Here is a 14674-nt window from a genome sequence, read left to right as displayed (position 1 = left end):
TACTTACGTTAGGCGCGATATAGAAAACGCCACTCTCATCTCCACCTCCACGGACAATGGAATTCATAATGTTGTAGTTAAAATCGGAAGTGTAACAGTGTCCAATATCTATAAACCACCAGCTGTATCATGGCCAACGTCAGTAATCCAAATACAATCTCATCTTGCGGTCACTTGGGTGATTTTAATAGTCACCATGAGCAATGGAAATATAAGGATTGTGATGCGAACGGTGAGGCTCTGGTGAGATGGGCTGAGGATGAGAATCAGTTTTGTCTTTGATGCTAAAGAGCAATTTACTTTTAAATCAGCGGCTTGGAGGCGGGAGTGTAACCCGGATCTATGTTTCACCTTAACTGACAGCAAAGGTCGGCCGCCGCTAGTCACGCGAAAAGTTCTCTGCGACTTTCCCCACAGCCAGCACCGTCCAGTTATTATAGAAGCAGGTAGCCGAATTTCTCTCGTGACCTCTGTACCCCGCCCTAGATAGAACTTCAAAAAGGCTAATTGGGAAAATTTTTATAGAGATCTGGATAAATACCTAGGCTGGATACCACCAATCAGCAAAAACTATAACAGATTTATTGGAGCAGTAACAAGTACCGCTAAGAAATGCATCTCTAGAGGGTTTCACAGAGAATATATCCCAGGGTGGTCCCAAAATAGCGAAGTTCTCTACCAAAGCTTCCTTGAGACGGGCGATCAAGAAGTGGCAGACGAGCTTCTCCATAGCCTCGATGCTGCAAGACAACAGAAATGGTCGGAAACGGTGGGAAGCCTGAACTTTCAGACCTCGAGTCGTACTTCTGGAGATGGCGTCTCCAACTGAATGCTAGTAAAACAGAGGGTGTCGTGCTTCCATCTGAGTAACAAGTTTACACATAGGGAGCTTAAAATTCTATTCGAGAATACATGGCTCTTTCACAATAAGATACCAAAATACCTAGGCGTGACACTTGATAGAACGCTTTCATTTAAGGAGCACCTAATGAAAACTGCAGAGAAATTGAGAGCGAGAAACAACATCATACATAAACTCTGTGGAACGACGTGGGGAGCATCGGTTTCCACTTTGCGCACATCGGCTCTGAGCCTGGTCTTCTCGGCTGCTGAGTATTGTGCGCCAGTGTGGCGGAGAATGATTGCCGGTGTTATCAGGTCTACTCCCGAGGAATGGCTACTGGTATTGAACCACATACCACCCAAGAACCTGCGCTGTATGAACGCTCTTGTAATAGAGTTCAAGAAGATTATGCATAATCGAGACCTGCCAATAAATAAGGACATTGAGGATGCCAATCGTGGTCGCCTTCGGTCTAGAAAGCCACCTGTCAAAACCGCAATTGCTGCCACAGAGGACGGATTTGACCTAACTGTCGCCTGGTGTCGACAATGAACCACAAAGCAGAATAACCAAATCCCATGTATTACTCAAAGGCCGCCGGGTTTTGACTTGTCACGTAAGACATGGTCAACGCTAAACAGAATACGGACTCAGCATGGTAGTTGCGCCTATTTTCTGTATAAATGGGGTAAAACACCGACGCCCCTTTGTGAGTGTGGTGAAAATCAAACTATCAGACACATCACAGAAGTTTGCCCTAGGACAGCTTATGAAGGGAATCCTGAAGATTTCCTGATGGAGACTCAAGAATCGATAGCATATAATGGTTTGTTAAATCTTTGTTTATGATTTTGACTGCAATTGGTGTTATATTTTAGTGCCAAACGCTAAATAAATACTAAAAATTTCAATAAAAGAAATTATTATTATTAAAATCTTTAAATGCTAAATTTATTTCCTGCGGAAACATATACTCATAACAGAATTAAGCTTATGGTTTAAATAAATCATAGTGATAATTAAATTTTTTTCTGTTTATACTTCTTAAATCTTTAGAATCTTTAGAATTTGTGAAGAGGCGGGGAGGCCGAGGTATTTGGGATGCTGTTTCGGGCCGGGCCAGTACCAGAACGGAACGGTGATCACAATGCACCGGATCTAAATTTCGTTCAGTTGCCCATCTCCCGCCTGCGGAAGAGGATGCAGAGCCTCGCGATGGAAGCATAGCAGCTGGAATGGGACACCACGACTAAGGGAAGATCCCTGTACAAGTTTATAAGGATCTGGGGGGATTCTATGCCTCGATCTCGTTTTTATGGACAATGGGTGCCAAGGTGATCACCAACCTTGTTAATTTGAATCAATATCTGTTTCGGTTCCGCCTAGTAGCTGATGAGTTGCGCATCTGCAGGGAAGTCCAGTCCAGGAAATGAATACCTGATGTTTGACTGCCCTGCCATGGGGGGGGGGCACAGACCGGGCCACCCTGGAACTTAGAGGCCAAGGGGAAAATTGGCCACTCACAAGCAGCGAGAGCCGAATTGTCGGACCGTGTGGGAGTTTCTTGATGCGGTTGCTATGTTCAACCGACATCAGTAGTTTACTTAAGGGAAAGACTCCTAACGCACTGCGGTGGGAAGCTAACCTTGAAATATATGGCTGACCGACCAACAACCAGTTAGGGCTCCAAGTGCTTTAATATGGTGGACAGGTACTTGCTGGCATTGAGCGACCTAGGTGTGGCAGCGAATTGCTATCTAGACGAAGTAAATTTTATTTTTTGGATGTCATATATATTTTTAGTAAACGTGGTGCGCCTACCCATTTTAGTAAATATATGACAAGTGAGCGGTTGGGACACGCAAGCCGGTGGTGTATGGCACCGCGCTTACGCTGTTAGGTAAGTTCTAGGAGCTATTTAGGACACTGGTCGCTAAAATGTTTCAAGGCTCAGTAGCCGTTTTGTAGCACAGACATTCGGTCTTATGCTTTAGGGCGACCGAATGGCGTGGTGACGGGAGAAATGCGAAGCAAACTAAAAATCTTTAGAATCAAATAAATGTGCAAATATACATCAATTTTTTTCATGTACATACATCAAATTAGATGATGTTTATTCGGTTCTCTGAACTAATTCTCTATGGTTTTATGTACTAATTGCTCTTACAGGAAAATGTAGTTATTTCTTGTTTTTATTTGTCACTTTATCATTCATGCGTTGGGATTATTTTATTTCTAAATAATTTTGGATGGAATCAGCTCAATGATAGGAATTTTAAAAAACACTACTTAGTGAATGATTTTTAACTTTCATGAACTTAGAAGAAAATTACTGTTTGATTAATTTCAATAGACAAAATGTAATTTTTATTAACCGTTATTAAAAGCATATTACGTAAATATTAAGGAGGTTTGGCTCACATACAAGACACATGTATGCGGTTCTTTAATCAAGCAGCTCAAAATATTCATCATACTTTCAAAATCTTATTACAGTAAGATCTGTTTTGGTATTTTTATAAAAAACCAAGCATATTATTTATCTATCAAAATTTTTGCTGTGTAAGCAAATAATAAGACATTTATTAACGCACAGTTTTACAAAATGTACATTTTAATTTTGTTTCCAATAATTATTCTATAGAATAAATAAACGTAATCTATTCAAACTACAACAAAATAAATTTAACGTCTTTATTAAAGAAGTCATGTTTTCAATGTAGTTCTTGTGACGTATATTACCATATTACCGTATATTAGTTTCACCATGCACATACAAAAAAATTATGGTAAGATGTCTGTAAGCTACTTAACACAAATCATCAAGTTCCACTGTTATAAAAGCGTTTATGTTGTGAATTGTAATATAATAATAAATATCTAATAAATATTTTGATCGCATTTAAATTGTGGGATTTAATCGTTTTATATTCTGTAGTCTGAAGGTCAAAATTTCATAATCTGAAATTTTATTAATGCAGACCGTGTTTCTGCTAGGACTCATCTAGATAAACATCACCCACGCGTACTTAAGTGAGAACTGCAACATTATAATGAAATTCATCGGTACATGTTCCAAACACTTTTTAACATTTACAAATAGTACGAGTAGTTATCAAGCTAAAATAACTAATTCATTTCCATTATCTAACGGATAATTGAATTTAAATGCATATTTCTAATGTGATTTTAAATGTTTATTATAATATATAGTTTAGACATTAACAAAACCATTCTTTCCCACGATAAATGTCTTCCTCCACCTCCGGAACGTTTGCCCGAACAAATCTGTGTCTGCCACATCTGCTCTCTTTGCTTTAAAAGCTCTGATCTGCAGCCACCAAATCCTCCGTTATAAAAAATTTCCCCATAAAAAATTGTGATTAAAAATTTCGTATTCCACTTTTCGTTATCTCTTCAATAAAATACTTTTTTCCACTGGAAAGTTATATATATTAAAAACGCCTTCATTATTAAGTTTACCCATATCATTTGCATAAAGTATAATTGTAATTAAGTTAGAAAAAATTCAGAATAAAAATAAAAAATCTGATATGAACATCACATGATTTCCTTGTACGTTGATCAAATTTCAATACATATTTTTTAAAATGAAAAGTGCATAAAATCTTTATTTCATTAAGAACTTCTGATATTTTTTCATATTTTTTTTTTTTACTATTAATATTGAATTATTATTTATCGTAAAGATTATTTACGATCAGTGGTTAATAATTATTAAAAAAAAAAAGTTAAAAAAAGGAGATGAAGTCTGGTTGGAACCGATGTGCCTTCTCCCCTTAGATCCAAATATTTAATTAATTAAAATTTTATTTTGCTATAACTCTGAACCAATAAGTACCACTTTTGGTATATCATTGAAAAGCTCTCAATGAGGGCTTATAACTTCAGTTAAGAAAAAGTCTAAAATCCAGTTTTATTTGGATTTTGGTCATTTTTGGACACTTTTAATTCAGTCGATTGCAATCAAAAGAGAAACTGCACAAGTAGATGTTACAACAGTCCTAAATCCAAAATTTCAACATCCTATGGCGAATCGTTTTTGAGTTGTGCGAGATACGTACGACGTTAAGCCGAAACTAGTCAAAATGGATTCAGGGATGGTCAAAAACGGATATTTCCATTGAAATCTGAAAACCGAAATTTTTCGCGATCACAATACTTCCTTTACTCGAACAGGGAAGTAAAAACATCACTTTATTACAGCCTTTACATAGATGTAAACATGTTTATTGTATTTAAAAAAAAAATTGTTCTCATATGCATGATAAGTTTCGAACTGACTACAGAGGTATTTAACTTTAGTGTTTTTATTGTCTGTTTCCCCTATCTAAATCTTGAATGATATTGTCCCATTCCCTATTTATAAATAATTTATGTTCTTTCTTTTAATTGTAAACGTTCTAAGAAAAAAATGACATTTCCCGGTTAAAAATTTATTTATAATGCGGTTTATGGAGATCTACGCATCAGAGAATTGCAATTTTCAATAGTAATATTTGTGAATTGCGACTTAAAATATTACAAAATAAACATATTTTTAAGGACTGTAGAATGTAAAATCACACAAAAGAGAATCGGTTTGTACGTCATTAAAACACTCTGACTGTAAATAAAATCCATATGTAGCTAGGCGAAGATTATGGCCAGTTGCAGTATCTACAATTCATGTCACTAAATTTATGAGCATATATGAAGTTAATGTAAAAAAAAAAATAATTCTCGTAATAATTGGTTAATGTAGTGAGGAAAACCGTCTTCACGGTGGTTATTTACGATCATTAATTGATCTTCCTTTGAAGATGAAGAAGTGTAATATCTAAGTTAGGTCTTATATTGATAAATGCAGTCATATGTACAGTTAATATTTATAGAATGTCATAGGTGAACAGTAGAATTTAGAAATTTATTCAAATAACTGTTTACTTATTTATTTATTGAAGGTAATAAAATGTTATTATTTTAGTAAAATATTTCTACCTGTAAGTCATTTTTTATACTTTTTTTTATTTGTTATTACGTTGTAAAAACTAGAAATTTTTTAAGTAAATAATATTTTAGTGCATCAGATGTTATACGATAGTCTACCTAACAAACAACTTTTATTGTTAGTTTCTTTTAATCTTAATTAAACTTTACAAATATAAGAAAAAATTATTTACAAATGTTTTAGATGCGTATGGCGGAAAATGGTTGTAAAAATTACTCATTCTATAGAAATAAACTGTAGACACAGTAAGTAACGTAAAAGTATTAAGAAGAATAAATGAAGATAGAACAATATTGGTGACTATTAGGAGGAAAGGAAAATGGATCGAGCATATAATTTCAGGAAAAGAAATAAGAAATATAATAATACTTATTATTGAAGGCTCCGTTGAAGGTGAAAAAAGAAGAGAAAGGAAGAGAGGCTGAAGTTAATAAATTATATAAATGGTAGTGAAGATTATGATGAAACGAAAATAAAAACGTGGAAGAGAATCAGATAAAGACAACAGTGGTTCCAGGGACCTGCCAACAGACAGAACACTACATGATGATAAAAATAAAATGCAAAGCAAATCACTGTAAAAGATTAAATGTGATGTACCTTTCATAATGCTGTAAAAATAAATACTGCGTTTAACTAGTACTTGGTACACTTTTAAATGATGTCATATTTCTTAACGACTCTACTCTCAGGCATCTTTCCTAAGCTCTAACAAATATTTTCGTCAATAAATTTCTCTTAACTTCTTTTGCGAAACTAAAATATTGGGCATTCCTGTTGCATTTGTAATTCAGGATAATTTGAAGCAACATTTTTGTTGCTAAACCAACAGAGTAACCAGCCTAAACTCAGTTTCTTTATCAATCATTGCTGTTATAACCAAAATATATTTTTGTTTGATTCACTATCAAAAATAATTTAGAGTATTTTTCTTTACAAAAAACAGAATTTAGCAATATTTTTCACATCCTTTTTAGTAATTTAATGTAGGCTAAAACAAATTTCTGGAAAAGGACTTGGCGAGGGTATTTTTTTCATATCTTTACTGAGTAGAGATAGTATATCCAAAGTATTGTATCTCAACAGAAATAGATCGATTAATTTATTGCTTTGCTTATTTATCCTAGTCGTATATATAATTTTTACATAAGAAGGCATCTGCAGAATAAGAGGGATTAGTAAAAATTGATTTCTCTTAGAATAATGGTGTTCACTATAGAGCCACCTCCTGTTGTAAAGGAAGTAAATTAACTATTATATAGAACTATGTATTGAATTCAACCCAAGTGGCTGGGCATAATAATAATGCACAGTAGAACCCTGAAGAAGATAGCAGGAAAGCTATTTATTCCTTACTTTCTGTAGTAAGTCCGCCATAAGAAGCTTCTTACAATATAGAATTTCTATGTAATTTATGTAAGTGATTTTTTTTATCGTGTCACCTTGCATGTAACTGAAGGAAGCATAACGCTATGGCACCTAATATTTGCTAAAGAAGAAGCTTATAGTTTGTAAAAGATTAACTGTAAATTAAAATTTAGTAAATCGTTTTTGCTTCCAGTATACGGGTATTCTACTTATACATAACAATAGAATTTAACTCAGTACTTTGCATTAGAATCACGTTGTTAAGGACAGTAAATGTTATTCCGGGGTTCGAATGTTAATGGGTCAACCTCTGGTCAATTTTACAAAGTGATAAGAGATAAGAACAGTTCTGATAATGGTCAGCTACCATAGAATCCGCAGTTCCATTCTTGAGTGTAATGGTGTGGAAGAACATTTCTTGCCGCACTTAGCATTCATCACGTATTTGTAAAGGGTATCTTACCCGAAAATCTTCCCTAATCTATATACTCCTCGAACATTCCTACCCAAATGTAGCACCCTATTGTTACCAAACATTGATTACACTAAAATCTTTCTTTCTTTGTCTCTTTATCCTAGATTTAAGATTGTTTAAATTATTATTTAAGATGATATATTAAAATTTTTATACTGAATTTCCTATATAATATATAATTTTTAATTTCCTATATACTGAATACGCTTTTGATTACATATAATCTGACTTTTTTCTAGTGAAAAAAATCTCTTAAAAACAAATGAAACTTTAGTTTAAAAAAAAAAATTAACTTGAATAATTGCTATTATACAATTAAGAATAATACCTAATAAAAGAAAATTTTCTAATTTTAATTAAAATATACTTAAAGCTTTCGATAAAAAAATACATTTTTGTATTTTTCCCCACGAAAAACCTAATTTTAACCCTGCTACATACATTGAATCTCCACTATTAGGAACCCGATAAGTAGTTACAAAACTTATCGGTTTCTTCAAGAATAAGATATTCTATTCAGATTTCCGAAAAAAGTAGGCCATCATATTTTTTTTAAATTATATATTTCATTTACCTTCTTTATTCTACCAGTATCATCATAAAAACTACGAAATACAGTTTTCTATTATTATTTAAATTACACTATCTAATCCAACTTTCTAACTTAGCAAATCTAAAAAGTTTTCATATCTTTGATTACCAACTTTCTAAATTATAAGTCCAATTTAACAACCGGACTGAATGATGTCTCCATGAAAATGTATCTATCTTTTCAATTTCTATCTAGCTAAACGTTCGTGTATTTGTTTGTGTGTGTGTGTGTGTGTGTTCGTGTATATATTTGAACATGTTTTTTTGACATAAATTGCTTAAGAACGTAAAAATTTAAATGAACGTGTAAATTCAAACTAGTAGGCTCCTTAAAAAAAGTACTAACTGTTAAATAGACTTTGATAAAATTTTGTAATACTGAATCTTAAACATTATAAGAATAATAACCTATAGAAATAAACGTAAAAGTATAAAATATTATCAGAATTTTATTATTTTTAAACAAATTGTTAGATTCCTGATTGTTCTAAAGGCTGCACCACCACTATTGAAATTGCTTCAGCTGAAATCGAAAGAAGTCGAAATATTTTTCTTTTTTCATATTTAATTTTATTGATAAAAAAACTTAAATGAGTCCCAGTTTTCTTTTAAAAAAAAAATTTGCTAGAATCTTTTATTTTATAACTAATAATTTAAAGGTTAAAGTTATATAAAATCATAAACCTCAGTAAATGATCTATTTTTCTGTAGATAAGTTTTTATATATGCAAAATGAACTAGAAATTATATACAATTTATAATCTAATGTTCATAGCAGTTCACTTTTATTTAAGATAAATCAATATTATAAATTTGAATACATTAATTTTTTATTTTGATTCTAATAGTAAATAACAATGATGGATTCAAATATGAACACCTCATAAATATGCATAATAATAATAAATAAATAAGCTTTAAAAATTTAGAAGTGATATACTTTCCCGGTACTGATAAACGAAACTGTATTTCAAAAAATGGTTTCTTGAACGATCCTAAGGCTTTCCCTTGTAACTGTTTTCATTTACATTACTATTATTTAAAGAAAATAGATTAATAGTTGATTTAAAGATAATTTCTTAATCTTACTTTATAGGCAAGTGCAAAAACGTGTCTCCGTGTGATTATTTTTAAATTATTGCTATTTGACAGATGAGATATCATAAAAAAACAAAATTTTTATTTGTGATTTTCGGAGGGGATTAATCATTTTGAAACGTTTTTGGTGAAAGTTGACATCTACCTAATGGCTACATTTTTTGTAAGAAAGTTTTTTTTTCTAAACTAAGTAAAAATTTAAAACTTGAAGATTAGTAAATTTTGTTCCATCACTTTGGAAAAGTTACTGGGAAATGTTAAAAAGATTAATTCTCCTTGTAAGATACGTTCTAAAATATCACTACATCTAATCTGAAGATATTTAGTGCAGCATACATACGTATGTACTAAAGAACGTAAATTCGTACATCCACCCGGAAAACCACCCGGTTTGTTACTTTGGTCTTATGTTTTTCTTAGGATGTAAAATATATATATCCAGGAAAATAAAAATGATTTATGCAGTTTATAGTAATATAATGTTCTTCATAACATTAATATTGTGACGTAAATTACAATCACAATTCCTGGGAAAAATGTTTGTTGTCAAAATGAATATTTCTATTTTCCCAATTGCTGACTATTATATTTACCACGGTTATAATTGTTGACTATAACTCTCATTATTACATAATACCTAATTTGTTAGTTGTCAGTTGCATATCTCAATCATCTCAACTTTTTACAAACGATTTTTTTTTTATAATTCATTGAAATTTCTTCATTATTTTTGGAATGTTATAAGTTTTGGAATTAAAAAAAAAAATAATTTAATTTAAAACAAATATTTTTTATCAATAAAATGCATTTTTTTTCCCACAATAATTGGAAAACTCTTTATTAATTTACAATGGACAAATGTCAATGAGCAACGGCTTGCCCAAAAATATGTATGAAATTACTACCTACTCGATATAGATTTTCAAGGAAATACTATTAATTTATTAATATTTAATCAAATACATAGAAATGCTAATTACAAAAAGTAACTGGTAAAGAAATATTATTTTTTAGTTATAAATGCTTTTATTCCTTTAAATAAAGCATTTCTACAAAATTCTACTTAAATAAAAATAAAAAACCAAGAAAACAAACTATTCGTTTCCAATGCCATCACTAATTCGCAGTCAAAAACGCATTGATTTTTAGAGTATAACACACTACATACGTTTGATTAATTAGTAAACCCTACATACAAGCATCAAGTTTCAATTAACTTGTCAATTAACACTGTGACTCTATGCATAAGAGCGTTTTAAAAGTCACCCATACAAAGTCTACATAACCTCAAGTAGAGGTTATGTTGTCAGTAATTGACAAATTGAGCGTTGTCTTAAATTGAGAGTTACTGAAGAACGACCAACCAATCTTCAACAAATTTTCACATGCATGTGAAAATATCACATAATGAAATTAATGTGATACTTTTGGAGATTTTTGAGATACAAATTTTATACATAGGCTTTTATTACTATATATACATTTATAAATAAATTTTAAGTGAATGGTATTTTTGTACTCTTCACATCTTAAAACGTAAAGAAAATTCAATTTCACCCCCCAATCAGACTGTGCGATCGAAAATATCATACTTTTCTTCGAAAAGTCGGCAAGAAGAAGAAGAACAGTGCAGAATTTTTATTGAAATTTTATTTTTTATTTCTTTTCTTCTATTAAATTTACAAATTTATTTCGATGCAATTATCCTTAAATTCTCCTTTACAAAGCAATTATAAAATAAAACTTAATTTTCTTATTCAGTTATGATATGCTATGAGGATTAAATTACTAATCTTTTTTATCATTATAATTCTATTTATTTTATATTGGATAATCTATCAATAAAATCCTATTTATGATTATTATATAAAATCATAAAGTTCCAGAAAATCAGATTTTCTGAGATATGAATACAAACAACAATAAAATATTGTTACCGAGATCTCGAGCAGTGCTTCAGATAAAAAATGGTGATTTATTGAAAAATTATAACATTTAGAAATATTATTAATATTTTGTTATAAAATCTTATTACACTTAATTACTGTAAACATTTATTTTTTAATTTCAGAATGGTGCCAAATATTGCCCGAGTATGTACAAAGAAGTATATTATAAAGGTATGTAATGTACATATGAATCGTAATTATGGTACTGTTTATACGTATTTGTAGACGCTGTTACGTACTTAGTATTACAATAATATCATAACAAGCTATTCTCTATTACATCGTTTGTAATTGATAGTGTAAACACTGAAGGAGCTGCTCTTGTAATTTTAGAAGAATATACCATTAAGAATAGAATACACATCTTTATTCGTAGTAATAAAATACTTCGTTTATCTTTTCACGTTTACACTAACAAAATACATATATATACTGTTCTTATTTTTATCAGCGTATTACTTAGTTTAGTAGGGTAATTATTAGATCTTTGTTTTAGTAAATTGCAATTTAAAAAAAAAATTACTAATCTTGTATTCATATAACAATTTTATCTTTTTTAGTTCATTTAGAACACTAAAGTAAAAATAGTAATTGTCTTTATAAATGTACATTTTAACATTGAATACTACAGCTAATTTTAGACTTCTTACTTTAAATTAATTATTTAATGAAACTGATAAGTAGATCTATAAGCATATATAAATTTCAACGAAACTGATCCGATAGTTTTGGAGATTTTGAGATATAAATTTTATACTGTAAGTAGCTCTTGTTCCACTCTTATCTTTGTACCGATTTTTCGAAGAAAAGTAAGGTATTACTTTCGGTTGCACAGTCTGAGAGGTGAAATTAAATTTATTTTTTTTACGTTTTGAGGTAAGGAGAGTAAAAAAAAAAAAATACTAAAAAATAGAAGAGTATATATATATATATATAAATTAAATTTTAAAAGAATGGTATTTTTTTACTCTTCTTACCTCAAAACGTAAAGAAAATTCAATTTCACCTCCCAATCAAAATGTACAACCGAAAGTAATATCTTACTTTTCTACGAAAAGTCGGTAAAAAGAAAAATAGTGGAATTTGTGTTGAAATTTTCTTCTAAATTCTACGTAAATAATTTTTAAAAAATTTCCGCAGTTCTGCACAAGAAGTGCGACTTTTCATTTCCAATGAAATATGCCCTCACTATTTCGCAGTCAGAAACGTTTGCTAGAATTTTAATATTTATTAAAGACAGTTGGTCTTCTTGTTTTTGAGATTCCCCGTAATTTTTACTATATATGCTTGTTTTATACACACTCCATTCACTACTGTACAATGGAAAGCATTTTTACAGAATGATTCATGAAGAATGTAACAAACTTTCAGGACTTCTTCCGCTGGTGAACATAAAGAAGAAAGTTCCTTCAACGAAGGTTTGGAAACGCATGTAAAACATCTTGTAGAAAAAGGGAACTGTAACATTACCCGTAAAATTATTAATTTTTGTTGTTAATATATATATTATATATATTTGTTGCGAAGTATATATATTAAATCTTGAAGAATGTAACCCAATAAAGCAAAAAGAAAAAATTGAAAAATATTTCTAAATCAAGAAGAAATCTAATTTCATTAAACAATTGATACTTATGAATATATATTTGCATTACATTGTATATTTGACAAATACAATATATTTTATAACAGGAATATTAAAATATTACATTTTGGAAGAAATATATTCTTGAAGAAATGTTCAGAAAAAATTATAATTATTTTTCCTTTAAACAACATTATTTTATTTATTTATGTACTTTATTATAAAATTGTACTCAAAAATTAAAATATATATAAAGTACATTTATATCATAATTATGTTTTCTAATTTCATGCATTTGTAATAAAAATAATAATTTCATTGCACTAAAAATATTACTATTAAAATTAAAATAAAAAGAAATTAAACTGAAGTTAACATATATCATTTCAAATTGTAATATTTAGTTTAAAAAAAATGTTTCATAACTCTTATTTCTCTAACTAAACAAATCATAACCTAGTAAATCCAATTAACGATTACACGTATATATTTGAACAGCCGGGAACTATTCAAAGGATTTCAAACTTGAAGACAATAAAATGAAAAACAGAACACTGAAGACAAGAAAAACAGAAAAACACTGACAAAGAGAATGTACATTATGTTAGGTTTTTTTAATAATGATATATTTATCAGATTCCTTTCAGAATAATTGATCGTTTCTAGACGGTTCTAGATGTTTCTAGATGGTTCCCAAGGCAAATTTGAAAGGAGTTCTACTTCATATAGGAAATATGCTTCCAGGTGTACTTGCTTTCAATGCTATAAATATGATGGAGTCATATGAGATAATGAAATTTTTACTTCATTCTCTGAATTAGCATACTTACCATTGGAAAATATGTGGGGACTTAAAAGTCATAGCACTGCTTGCCAGAATGCAGCTTGTTTATTCAGTTATTCAAAGTATAACTGTTTCCTATGCGAGTTTGATAGCAGGCCAAAAACACCTTGTTTCACAATGAAAGAATGGCCTATGTGTGAACACTGCGAACCTGGGACAAAGAACATTTTACATGAAGCACTTGTAGATCCAAAAAGTATTTTTGCCTCCACTACATGTCAAACTTGGTTTGACAAATAATTATATGAAGTCCATGAATCAAAAGTAAAGGCGATTCCAATACATACAGGAGAAATTTCCTAAAATTAGTGATGCCAAAATCAAGGAAGGTATTTTCAATGGAATAAGAGATAAAAGATCTAATGAAAGATGTACATTTTGTACGTTGCTTCATGTAACAGAATGGGAAGCTCAGAAAGCATTGAAATCGGTTGTCAATAAATTTCTTCGAAAAAAGAAAGCTCCTAATTATAAGGAGATAATTTACATTATGACTAAGGCATATAGAAATATGGGATGTAACATGTCTTTTCTGCATAGTCATGTAGATTTTTTCAAAAAACCTTGCAGATGTTAGTGATGAACAAAGTGAAAGATTTCACCAGGAAATATCAATCATGGAACAACATTACCAAAAAAATCGACATCGGCAATGCTTGCAGACTACTGTTGACAGCTGAAAAGAGATATTTTACACACATGCAAGATGAATGCAAGCAAAAAGATTCAACTAGGCATGTAGAATAAAAAATTCCAATTCAGTTTATAGACATAGATTTTTTCAATTCCTGTACTTTAAAATAATGTAAAAGGGGTATAATCAACTTTGTGTTGTTTTTTTTTTACACAGATTAAATGCTTTTTAATTTATATATCAACAAAAAAGACCATTACTGTATTCTTTAATAT

The 14674-nt window shown here is 30.4% G+C and overlaps 1 protein-coding gene across 1 annotated transcript in view; it reads left to right on the top strand.

Annotated features, from left to right (window-relative positions):
* The window catches only part of CARPB (Carbonic anhydrase-related protein B), a 512938-nt gene that overhangs the window by 489623 nt on the left and 8641 nt on the right, over positions 1-14674 (top strand). Inside the window, exon 10 of the mRNA XM_075357939.1 lies at positions 11459-11507. Coding sequence (XP_075214054.1) covers positions 11459-11507 — 49 coding nt within the window. The remainder of the gene's footprint in view (positions 1-11458; positions 11508-14674) is intronic.

Source organism: Lycorma delicatula, chromosome 2 (genome assembly GCF_047948215.1).
Source record: "Lycorma delicatula isolate Av1 chromosome 2, ASM4794821v1, whole genome shotgun sequence".
Taxonomy (NCBI): Eukaryota; Metazoa; Arthropoda; class Insecta; order Hemiptera; family Fulgoridae; genus Lycorma; species Lycorma delicatula.
Note: the sequence above shows the minus strand (reverse complement) of the source record. Positions and strands in the feature narration are given on the sequence as shown.